General features: G+C 62.9%; 1 protein-coding gene across 1 annotated transcript; it reads left to right on the plus strand.

The window, feature by feature from the left end:
• Positions 1 to 1,230: 1,230 nt before the first annotated feature.
• SLC22A12 (solute carrier family 22 member 12) lies at positions 1,231 to 8,742 on the plus strand. Its single transcript, XM_012777951.3, has 10 exons — positions 1,231 to 1,974; positions 2,729 to 2,832; positions 3,357 to 3,511; positions 3,588 to 3,756; positions 5,188 to 5,311; positions 5,438 to 5,553; positions 6,210 to 6,424; positions 6,853 to 6,961; positions 7,169 to 7,372; positions 7,886 to 8,742. Exons 1-10 carry the CDS (start codon positions 1,582 to 1,584, stop codon positions 7,947 to 7,949), a joined length of 1,653 nt encoding a protein of 550 aa, XP_012633405.1. The 5' UTR covers positions 1,231 to 1,581; the 3' UTR covers positions 7,950 to 8,742.
• The last annotated feature ends 3,500 nt before the right edge of the window (positions 8,743 to 12,242 follow it).

A 12,242-nucleotide genomic window follows, 5' to 3' on the forward strand; every position in this document is an offset into this window, starting at 1 on the left:
CGCTGGAAATAAGGCCAGAAGGACCATAATAGGAGAGTGCAAGACAGCGTTAAAATGGGGCTCCATGGATGACTCTGAGCCTCGAGCATAGGCGGGAGCAAAAAAAGCAAAGAAGGGCAGGAATAGGCAAGGAGAGCCCGCTGCAGAAGAGGCACCTGTAGGACATGCAGGATGTGGCCCAGAGGTGGTCCTGGAGACAGCACTGCAGGCTACATGTACAGCACAAGCAAGGGCAGGACCCCAGCAGGCCAGCACAGGGCACATGGTGGGAAGTTGATGGATTGAGGCACAGAGTCCAGGGAGGCAAAGAAGTCGTGCATGGTGGATGACAGGAAGGGGCAGAGGGAAGGGTGGGTAAGGCAGAAAGAAGCGGATGGGAGGGGAGCTATTTCTCAAATAGACAGTCTTGTGTCCAAAGCACATGAGAATTAACGGCCGGGTTGTGGGTCACTGTTGCGTTGCACACACACACACACACACACTTGTGTGAACATATGTGCACACACTTGCATGCGTGCACACTCATATACACAGGTGTGCACCCACTTTTCTGCTGCTTTGTGTTCTCTGGCTCTTTAGCCTGGAGAATTAATTGTCCTGACCAAAGGGGCTCTCTTGGCCCTGGTTCAGCCTTGCCCGACCCCCAGCCCCTGCCGGTGAGGCGTCGCTGGCTGGCGGTGACTGGGAGCTGCCCTGGCTTTTAAGCAGGAATTGACCTGAGGGTTTGAAGCGTGGAGGCAGGAAGCCCGAGGAGGGCACAGTGTGGCCTGGGAGAGGTGGGGAGAAAGAATGTCAGGAGGCAAAACGAGCAGGGCCTGAGCAGACTCTGGCTTCCGGGTTGAGGCCACAGCCAGGGCAGGGCTCCCGGGAGGAGTAGATCTGGGGAGGGGACAGGGATCCTAGGGTGCTTTGGGCACAATGAGCTCCAAAGGGCTCCGGAGAGGGTGACAGCAGAGGAAGCTGGGACGGGGCAGCAAACACAGCTGGTGAGTGGCAGTGAGGCTGGGCTGGCTGCCGCCAACACTGGCCACACACAAAGGTCTGCACAGCGTCCCAGGCCCGGGATCAGGAGGGTCCCCGCCTGCCTTCCCTGGGTCACCCTGTTGGCCGGCGCGGGCCCTGGGGGGCCGGGGAAACGCTGTTCTGTTGCATTCGTGCCTCCCTCGAGGCCGAGTTAAACTTTGACCAAGGAAATGATTACTAAACCCTACTCCGTAAGTGTCACCTGGTGACACTTTAATTCCAGTCCGGGTGACTTCAGCCTCCACCTTCTCCATGTTCCAAATTTAGCTTTTTCTGGGGGGTTGGAGCAGCTGCGTCTCCGGAGGGATGTTGGTGGCCTCAGGGTCACACCACAAGGCCTCAGGACCCAGTTGGAGCCACCCCAAGTGACAGCCAGTGGGCAGATGCCCAGAGAGCCCGAGTCAGCGGAGCCGGTGGGCCCTGACATGCCCCTGGCTGCCCGGCGGGGCAGGCAGGCGCGGGCACCGCTGCGGGGCAAGCCGGCCCGGCGTGCTGGCCCCTTTGCCCCGGGCCGGCCCCTGTGAAGCGGCGCCTCCTCTGGGCCCCGAGACGGGCTCCATGGCATTTGCTGAGCTCCTGGACAGAGTGGGCGGCCTGGGCAGGTACCAGGCTCTCCAGACGGTGGCTCTGGTGCTCCCTATCATGTGGCTCGTCGCTCAGACCATGCTGGAGAACTTCTCGGCAGCCGTGCCCAGCCACCGCTGCTGGGTGTCCCTCCTGGATAACAGCACCTCCCAGGCCAGCGTCCTGGACGCCGAGACCCTCCTGGCCGTCTCCATCCCACCCGGCCCCAACCAGGGGCCCCACCCGTGCCGCCGCTTCCGCCAACCACAGTGGCAGCTCCTGGACCCCAACGCCACGGCCACCAACTGGAGCGAGGCGGCCACGGAGCCGTGTCTGGACGGCTGGGTGTACGACCGCAGCACCTTCACCGCCACTATCGTGACCAAGGTGAGGCCACCCCCACCCGCGCCCCAGCTCCCGGCACCTTGGAGGGCAGTCACAGATCACGGTTGGCCGGACTCAAGATGGGCCCGTCCTGGGAGGGACCCACCTCCCCAGGCCTCTCACTCTCGGCCCTCGTCGGCCGCGTGGTCCTGCGGGGGAGCGGATGGCAGGGGTCAGCCCATGGGCAAGGATGGCCCCCAGGCTCCTGGAAGTGCCAGGGCCACCCGAGTGGGCACCTCTGGACGTTGGCACCTGGACGCCTCTCTGGCCTCACCAGTCCTGGCCCTGCTCACACTTCTCGGCTGTGACTCCAGGCAGCTCAGTCACAGGCGGCCTCGGTGACGGTTCGCTGGGTTCCACAAGGCGGGAGCACACGGGGCATGGGGCAGCACGAGGCTGCTTCCCAGACGGCGCCAGTCAAGTCCGGGCCTCTGTGTACAGAACAGGAGGAGCAGCCTCTGGGGCAGGGGCCGGTGTCAGCTCTGGTGGCTGCCGCCCAGTGGAGAGGGGCAAGGGCACCCCCTGGGCACTAGGGAGCCTTGGAGGTCCCTGGGCAAGGGGTGGCAGGATGCTCCTCACAAGGCCAAGCTGTGCCCACAGGTGTCCTCACTGTTCCATGGGGCTCTGCTCTACGACCCTAGAGGTCGCCAGGCCAGCCACCCACACTGAGCTTCCTGGGGGCCTCCCATTCGGCTCCTCTGTCCCTCTGCTGGGGCTGTCACGGCCCCCTGAGCTCAGCCCCCTCCTCTCCCACCAGTGGGACCTGGTATGTGACTCTCAGGCCCTGAAGCCCATGGCGCAGTCCATTTACCTGGCAGGGATGCTGGTGGGAGCGGCCATCAGTGGCCCAGCCTCAGACAGGTGAGTATCCTGGTCTGGGCAGGCCCCCCTCGCCCCTCAGCCCCTGGCCCTGACTGACCCAGACTGGCTTGTCGCAGCCAGGTCTAGAAAGTTCCCTACTTGCTAGGTGTGGGTCTTTGACCTGCCACCCTGCAGCTGTGCCACCTAAACGAGTTTCACACCCTCTCTGAGCCTGGGGCTCACCATGTCTACTCTGTGCTCTGTGCGTTGTAGAAAACCACTGCTTCCCATCAAACATTCACGCTAAGTCCTGCTGGGCCGCACCCTGCCTTTAGCCGCTGGCTGAGTGCCCCTCGTGACAGGGACTCATGCCCAGCTGAGTGTGCCATGGGCTCTGACCTCAGGGACTCTCCTTATGCTCACGAGCCTTCCCTGGGTGGAGAATGTGGGTCTGGCCCTGAGTGGCCTTCAGTGTGCCCTGCAGCTCAGCGGGCAAGCACAGGGCAGGCTCTCGGTGTTCAGATGCCCACGGCCGGTGCCACGGCAAGCCACAAACCCCTCTCCTTTCCGTATGTGTGCCGCAGGTTCGGGCGCAGGCTGGTGCTGACCTGGAGCTACCTTCAGATGGCCATGTCGGGCACAGTGGCCGCCGTGGTCCCCACCTTCCCCCTGTACTGCCTGTTCCGTTTCCTGGTGGCCTGTGCCATCGCGAGTGTCATGATGAACACGAGCACTCTCTGTAGGTCCCCGACCTGGTGCCATGCGGGGGGTGCTCTATGCAGGCTCCAGGGCTGACCCGCTCCGTCTTCTTGCAGTGATAGAGTGGACGTCAGCACAGGCCCGAGCCTTGGTGATGACCTTGAACTCTCTGGGCTTCAGCTTAGGCCAGGTCCTGACGTCTGCAGTGGCCTATGGTGTTCGGGACTGTTCGACGCTGCAGCTGTTGATCTCAGCCCCCTTCTTCCTCTGCTTTGTGTATTCGTGGTGGGTGCCACGCCCCGCACCTCCTCCTGGGAGGAAACTCTGCTCACTCCCCACCCGGGAGAACGGAAGACCCTCCTTTCCCTGGGATGGAGCTCTGGGTGCGCTGCTGGCCGGGGGTGTGAGCTGGAGGAGAGCTGGGAGGGGGCCTGGCACGGGGCTCGGCCACTCCACCTGGGGCTCAGGTGGCCAGGACGCTGCTTTTCCCCTGCTCCTTCCAGGCACCTCCCTCTCCTACTCAGCCTTCTCCCGCCCCACCTTCCCATCACTTCCTGGTCGTCCCCTCTCCTGTCCCTGCAGGCCTTGGCAGCCATCCTGCAGGCTCATTTTCTGAGCCCCTCCTCTGCGCCAGGCATGGCAGCACTAGGCCAGGCTGGGGTGGGATGCAAAGATGCAACACACACACACACACACACACACACACACACACAATCGCACGGCGCAGCCGCAGTCTGCCTTGTAGACTGACATTACTGATGCACGTGTCTATCTGCTAGAGAACCGGGAGCAGGACCGAGTCGTCAGAGGGGACTCCACGGTCCCCACACAGGGCTGGCAGCTATGGGAGGTTGGGAAATGTCTGCACTGCCCTGGAATAGATCAGGCATGGCCCTTGCCAAGCACCAGTGGGCACACAAAACTATTCGGTGGATAGGTGGATAGGTGGGTGGAAGGGTGAGTTGGATCCATCCACCCCACAGAGAGCCTGCTGAGCTTGGCTCACTTCACACACAGGCCCTGCGCTCAGTACTTGCTCGGCCACCGCAGCCGCTGCAGAAAGGAGCACAGCCGAGGCCCAGTGAGGGCAGGCGCCTGCACCCGCGCCAGGAGGAAGGCCGACTTCACAAATCTCTCCCAACCCAACAGTTTGGAGAGGAGTAACAATTAATTTACAGACACTCCCCAGAGCAGGAGATGAGTACATCCTAGGCAGTGGCTCTGCAGGGAGGCCGTTGTGCCTGCCAGTGGCCTTCTGGCATGGCAGATTGACCCCCATCACCAAGAGGGTGGAGCATGGAGGGCAAAGGTCAGTGATGTAGACTCCAGGGCACCCCTCCTGGCTCTCCTATACTGACACTGGACCCCTGTTTTGCAAGCCCCAGGACGGGGTGGGGGGACCCTGGTAGCCTTGTAGACTGTGCTCCTGCAGCCAGTGGGGGGCCTTACTGCACCCAGGCCCCCATGGGCGCGGCTCCTGATGAGGCAGGGCAAGGGCTGTGGTGTCGGGAGGGAGGCAGAAGGGGACAACAGAGTGGCTGCCACAGGCCACAGCACCCTTCACTGCCCATCCACCGTCCTCAGCCTCCCTGAGCCTGGGGCTGTGGGTGCCAGGGAGGCTACTCCTATGGGCCAAGAGGACAGAGGGCAGTGGGCTGGTGCAGGCCAGGCTCTGGGGGCCACAGGCAGTGGCCATCCCATGCCCCCTCCTGGCAGGTGGCTGGCAGAGTCTGCACGATGGCTCCTCTCCACCGGCAGGCCTGACCGTGGCCTGCAGGAGCTTCGGAGGGTGGCTGCCATCAACGGGAAGAGGGCAGCAGGGGACACCCTGACCATCGAGGTGAGGTGGGGCTGGGCCCTCCCCCACACCTGAGCCCTTGGACGCTCAGGGCCCCCTGGGAGGAGGGTCTCAGGGAGGAGGACCCACCTGACACCCCCAGTGCCAACAGCCGCCCCCACCCCGCAGGTCCTGCTCTCAGCCATGCAGGAGGACCTGAGTGTGGACCAGGCTCCCTCCAGCCTGGGCACCCTGTTCCGCACGCCCGGACTGCGCCTCCGGACCTGCGTCTCCACGCTGTGCTGGTACGTGCCCTGCAGCCCCGCCCCACCCGGCCACAGCCTCCACCTCTGGCTGCCCTGGACAGCTGGCAGCAGGGGACCTGGAATCGGCCGGCCCGGCTGCAAGGCCTGGGCCTGTGCTGGCTCTCCTGCTGGTCCCCCAGCCTGAGAGTGCGTCCCAAGGAAGCCCACAGCAGCCACTTCCCCATCAGTCAGACCCCACAGGAGACAGCCTAGGCCGGGGGCTCAGCACACAGCTTTAATAAGCCAAACAGGACTTTGCAAGACCCAGGGAACCGCGTCGGCAGAAAGGCACATCCACGCTGGTTGGAGGGACGCGGAGGAGGGAAGGAATCGTCCGAGCCCAGGATCCAGGGCCACCCAGCAAAGACCACGGAGGGAGGGCCTGTTAACTGGCGGCTGGAGCCATGGAGGGGACATAGTCACTCCCAGACAAAGCCCCCAAGCAGAGAGGGAGGGAGAAACACCCTGGTCTCTCCCCGCCTCCCACCCTGGCCTCCCATCGGCCAGAGCCAACGGGAAGCCAGGTTGGCGAGGGGACCTGGGAGATCCTTCCACCACATAGAGCCAGCAGCAGAAGGGCCAGGGAATCCGACCTGAAAAGAGACAAGCAAGTGAGCAGTCCACTCCCCACCCTGACCCCTGCCTGCCGCCCCCAGGTTCGCCTTTGGCTTCACGTTCTACGGCCTGGCCATGGACTTGCAGGGCCTGGGCAGCAACATCTTCCTGCTCCAGGTGCTCATCGGGGTGGTGGACATCCCGGCTAAGGCAGGCACCCTACTGCTGCTGGGCTGCCTGGGCCGCCGCCCCTTGCAGGCCCTGTCCCTGGTGCTGTCGGGGGCCTGTATCCTGGCCAACACGCTGGTTCCCCGAGGTGAGCAAGCGCCCGGCCCGATGCTCCCTTACCTGGGGGCTTGAGCCGGGAACAGAGACCCCTGGGCCCTCCTCGGAGGGTGCTGGACCAGAGGAGAGCCCAATGGGAAGGAGGCTGCTGGGGCTGGTAGGGAGAAATGGAGGTCCCTGCGTGGGGCAGCGGGGCAGAGTGGAGGGGGCAGCAGCAGGAAAGGGTGTGGCGATGAGACGAGAACTGAGGGAGGGGTTGCAGGGGAGGGCCATGGGGTTGCGGGCGTCTGGGTAGGAGCAGATGGAGAGCATGAGGTCACTTAAGACGGTGCACATGTGGGGCCTGGACCACCCAGGTGGAGGTGACTCACAAACACTTGGAGAGAAGCCCCTGGGCTGAAGGGAGCCCCCATCTGGCCCTGGGCCCCGGCCGCACAGCCAACCCATGCCTATCCACAGAGCTGGGGGCCTTACGTTCAGCCCTGGCCGTGATGGGGCTGGGGTGCATGGGGTCCGCCTTCACCTGCATCACCATCTACAATGGCGAGCTCTTCCCCACGGTGCTCAGGTGAGGCTGTGCCTGGGCCCCAGGAGAGTGGTGCCCTGGGCTGGGATGCCGGGTGGGTGTGGCTTCCCCCATGCATGTTCATGTCTTGCATCTCCCTTCCGTGTGGTCTCAGGGCTGCCTGACGCCCTGGGCCTCCCTGGGCCAGGGTGGGAGGTCAAGGCCATGGGCAGGCAGAGCCAGTGCTCACAGGTGCATCTGCACCCGCAGGATGAGGGCAGTGGGCCTGGGCCAGATGGCAGCCCGGGGGGGAGCCTGCCTGGGGCCTCTGGTCCAGCTGCTGAGCACACTCGGGTCCTCGCTGCCCCTGCTGGTGTATGGGACGGTGCCCGTGCTGAGTGGCCTGGCCACGCTGCTGCTGCCCGAGACCCGGAACCTGCCACTGCCCGACACCATCCAAGATGTGCAGACCCAGTGAGTGGATCAGGCCCGGGACACCCCCCCTCCCTCCCTCCGTCCCTTCAGGGTGGCCCCGACACCCACCCTCTTCAGTGGACAGAGGGGGTGCAGAGGCCCAGAGAAGGACAGCACTGGCCCAGGGGCACGCAGCACATCTCTGGGAGAGTGGACACTCAGGGCTGGGTCTCTGGCTGACAGCGTGGGCTTTGCTCTCTGACCTTCGCTCCACCATTCCAGGCAACAGTGGTCCAGCTACCCGCAGGTCCACCTCCAGAGAGGCCAAGGGGAAGGAGTGGGGAGCCCTTTGTGAGGGGAGACCCGGGCTGTGATGGCCGCTGTCGGAGCCCTCACCGGCCCCAGGCTCCACCTCTGAGGCCCTCAGATGGCTGACGGCTGTCACTGCCCACCACCCTGTGCTCCGGGAGCTGACTCCTGGGCCCCCAAGAGCCTGAGTCCTCAGGATGGACAGAGGGCCAGGGTCAGGGTCACTCCGCACCCTGAGTCACACCCCCTGTGTTTCCTGAACAGGACAGTAAAGAAGGCCGCACAGCGCACACAGGGGCGCCCCGTCCTGCTTTCCACGCAGCTCTAGCCTCCCGGGAAGCCCGCCGCGGGTCGCAGGAGGACGGGCAGGAGGAGGCTTCTTCTGTCCTCCGGAGAGGGCAGGGAAGCACAAAGGCCTCACCTCCAGGGCCAGTGCTGCCCTCTGGGCCCTCGCTCTCCCACCTGGCTGTCCCTCCTGCCCCTCGCTGTCTGAGGCGCCCCCTTCAACACGGAGGGGCATGACGGGTTGGGTGGCAGGAGGCGCGTGGGGCACCGGCACCCCAGCACTCCCTCGTGGCGGTGAAGAGGAGCGGGCCAGGCCTAGGGGAAGGGGCCAGCCCCGTTGACCCTGCCCCGTGCCGCCTCCTCACTGCCCACTGCCGCCCGTCCACCTGCACAGAGCTGGGAACTGCCCATCACCCGCGGTCAAGACCTGGCCTGGCTCCGCACCGGCAGGGGTCTCAGCTCCTCAGGTTCACGCAGAGGCCCCTGGCAGCCTGGGCCTCCACCCCGGGCCTCCCCACGCGTCTGCACACCCCAGCCGCATGCCCGCCTGTGCCTGCAGCCCCCCACTGCTCGCATGCCCAACAGACTGCACTCCGCCTCCCAGACCCAGGACAGCGGCCCTCCTTCAGGGCTCCAGCGCCAGGCCCGAGGCACTAGTGAAACCCTCTCCCACGATCACCGCCACACACTGTCTCCTCCCAGCCCCGCAGCCTGCGAGTTGTCAGAGAGCTGGGCTGGCCCCATGCCCCCACGTCCCTGCTCCCACCCGGGGCCAGGCCGGAGGCACATTGGTGTGAGGACAGACGAAAGAGTGAATAAAGGAACGGATGAGCGGACGCCCCCAAGCCTCCAGTTGTGCCAGAGATGCGCACCGGGTCCCCAGGGTTGGGGAAGGAGGAACGTGTGGTGGTCCCTTGCCGGGCTGGCGGGGGAGGGGGGCGCCTTTCCCAGGCCAGTTTTCTACTCCATGTGGCAGGCTGCAGGGGCCATGCTGGGCACCTCAAAGCATCTTTTCATTTCACCTTTTTCTGAACCCTGTAGGGGAGATGTTGCCCCCATTTTACAGATGAAAAACTGAGGCTTGGAGACACTGCCTGCAACACGCAGCTAGGAGGGGGCTGTATCAGGACTCCAACTCTAGTCGGCCAGTCTCCAGAGCCCGACTCTGACCACAATAACCTGTGCTCCCCTCACCAGCCTCACAAGCCGGTGTCCAGCGACGCTCCTCGAGGGTAGTGGCAGGGCCTCCTCATCCTCTCAGGCTGAGCCGGGCCCGCTCACGGGAAGCACAGTGCAGGGCGGCAGAGATGTGGGAGCAGGCAGGAGCCACCCACTGCCTGGCCAGGTCCCCATCAGCTGTGCCCCCCTCAGGCCACACTCAGACGGTCTCTGGGTTCACCTGTGCCTGTGTCACTGCTTCCTGGCACCTCCGTTCAGGGCTGTACCCCCACACACACACACACCTGAGATGTGTGCCCATGTACACACGCAGGATGGGAAAACAGAAGGCAGCTCCTTGCACACCCCACAAGGCAGGGACCACCCCCTGGCCTGGTCTTGTCAGCCGCAGCCCCTGAGCCTCTGTGGAGTCATGTCCTTCGGCCGTCTGCTTATGGCCACCCCTCAGGGAGGACCCCAGGGCAAAGGCAGGGCAGGGGTCTTGTCTGTGAAGGTGCCTGAAGATGAGGTGTCCCAGCCTGCCCTGGCCTTTCCATCTTTTGTCTGCTGCTGGCTGAGCCCCAGGGCCTTGCTTACCCTGGCTCAGCATTCTTGGGGCCCCAGGGTGTCCAGAAGCTCCCAGAAGGCAGAACCCAGGGCTGGTGGGAGATGGCTCCCCATCTCCCCCAGGGTGTCCCTCCAGCTCACCTAGTGGGTCAGGGCTTCCCCTCTGCCCACATTCGGAGTGGCCTTGTTCCCAGTCCTGCCGGGACCTAGGGCCTACTGGCTTCCAACATGTCACCCCTCAATTAGCTCAACAGGACCTGGAGTCTGGGAGGGCCTCGAGGTGGAGTCTCCTGACATATCCCTGCGAAGACCACCTGTCAAGGAGCCAGGGTGCCCGAATCTCAACCACCCAGGGACTGTTGGGACTTTCCTGGGGTCGCTGCCAGGGACTCACATCAGGCCTAGGTGCTAAGTTCAACATCAGAAGCACAAGATGGGCCGGGCTTGGTGGCTCATGCCTGTAATCCTAGCACTCTGGGAGGCCAAGGCGGGAGGATCGCTCAAGGTCAGGAGTTCAAGACCAGCCTGAGCAAAAGCAAGACCCTGTCTCTACTAAAAACAGAAAGAAATTAATTGGCCAACGAAAAATATATAGAAAAAATTAGCCAGGCTCAGTGGAACACGCCTGCTCAGGCTTGGTGGCACAATCCCAGCTACTCGGGAGGCTCAGGCAGAAGGATCGCTTGAGCCCAGGAGTTTGAGGTTGCTGTGAGTGAGGCTGATGCCACGGCACTCTAGCCCAGGCAACATAGTGAGACTCTGTCTCAAAAAAAAAAAGAAGCACAAGATGACAAAACTGAGACTGAGGTGCCTGTCTCTTCTTACAGATCGGTAAACTGAGTCCATGACCAGGTCCAGGAATCTTTCCTCTTAGAACCAAGTCCTTGAGTGACAGGAGCTCTTAGCCTCCACGCAGAGAAAAAGACCAAGTCCCACAGTTGTATGGCAAGACTGAGGCCCATCCTTCCAACTCCCGGACTGTCCCTCTTTCTGCCCCTCCACCCTGACAGACTGTCCTCCACCCTGTTCAGGGCTATTCTAGAAATTTCTGGAGTAAGAATGTTCTTTCCCTTCCTGATACCAAGGAGTTCCTGCCTGCCTGTCTTTGTTTTCTTTGCCTAGTGGTGGTGGGAAGAAGGGAACCTGAGATAAGTCTCTGTCCCTTGGGCAGAGAGAACAGCAGCAGGGGACTCTAGAGGTCCCCATCCTCAGCACAGGCACAGAAAGTTCTGGCAAGACTGCCCCAAGCCAGGCCTCTCCCAGACTCCCACAGGTGCTTAGAACTGACCTCAGTGGCACTGACCTCGGGCACCAAGACTGTGAGCAGTTGGAGGACAGGCAGGGCTCAAGCCTCTCCCGAGGCTGGTTCAGGAGGGCAGGAGGGGCTGAGTCCATAGAAAGACACCCTGGGGGCAGGTAGGGGAGGCCCTGCTCTCTCACTCTTGATAGGACTTTGGGGGAAGAACCTCAAGAGATCCTAGAGGGCACCATCGTGGGGAGGGTCCCAAGACAAAAGCTTGTCTTGGGGGTGCAGGGAAGGGAGAGAGGGACAGGGGGCTAGGCTGGGCCTCTGGAGATTAGCACCTGCCACACCCACTAAGGCACAGCCCCCAGCTGAAGAGTGGGGCTCCTGCGGGTATGGAGGGGTCTGGGCCTAAAGGTGGACCAGGCTTCAGAACTGGAAAATGCCTGGAGAGTCACCAACAGATGGGAGATCATGACGCAGAATTGGGCAGCCAAGGGCGATGGCGACCAGGCACGAGCAGCAGAGGCAGGACAGGAGGCCAGGGCGATGAGAGGAAGGTTAGGGGCAGGTGGATCCAGGCAGGAGCTCTGAGTGACAGAGTGTGGCTAAGTTGCATCTCATGAGTCCAGTGGTGTGACAGCCCACCACTGCCACCCCTGAGACCCAGACCCACCCTCACTCTCCATGCTGCAAACATGGGTCTCTGTTCCTTGCAACTGAGGGGCTTAACAAACATACACCAATCTCTTAGCATCTCTGGGACCATGGACCTGTCAGAGTCTCCATGAAGAAGTGAGCGCTGTGGACGAGGTGGCCAGCTCAGCCTTCAGCTTCAGTCCCATAGCTGTCCACAGCCAACAGAGTGGATTTAGGGGTGGGGAGAGCCCCAGGATGCAAACTCCCTAGAGGCACAGGGGAAGGAGCAGAGACCCTGGAGTCAGGAGAACTGGAGGCCGACTCAGCCACTGATTGGCCTTGAGACCTGGGACCAGCCACTGAAGGTGTCATAACTCAGAAATCACCACCTCTTCCCACAGCTGTTGCAAGGATTAGGTACACATTGCCCCAGAGGCGTGGGTCCTCTCTAGCCACCAGGAGGCAACACGAAGCCTTGGGGATTGTCCACCTTCCTGGAAGGAAGCTAAGGTCTCTGGAACCAGGCCAGAGACCAGCCATGTTTCCTATCCCCCTGTCCCTAGCCCAGCAGGGACACAGGGGGGAGACAAAGACACGCTACCCCAGGAGCCCAAAGCCCTGGGGGTGACTTACCAGCTCTCAGAGACCCCAGTTGAGGCCCAGACCCCCCAGCCCAAAGCCAGGACCTAACAGCACCCACCCCCCAAAAACTGCACAGGACCGTTGGAA

Source organism: Microcebus murinus, chromosome 4, assembly GCF_040939455.1.
Source record: "Microcebus murinus isolate Inina chromosome 4, M.murinus_Inina_mat1.0, whole genome shotgun sequence".
In the NCBI taxonomy this organism is placed as follows: domain Eukaryota; kingdom Metazoa; phylum Chordata; class Mammalia; order Primates; family Cheirogaleidae; genus Microcebus; species Microcebus murinus.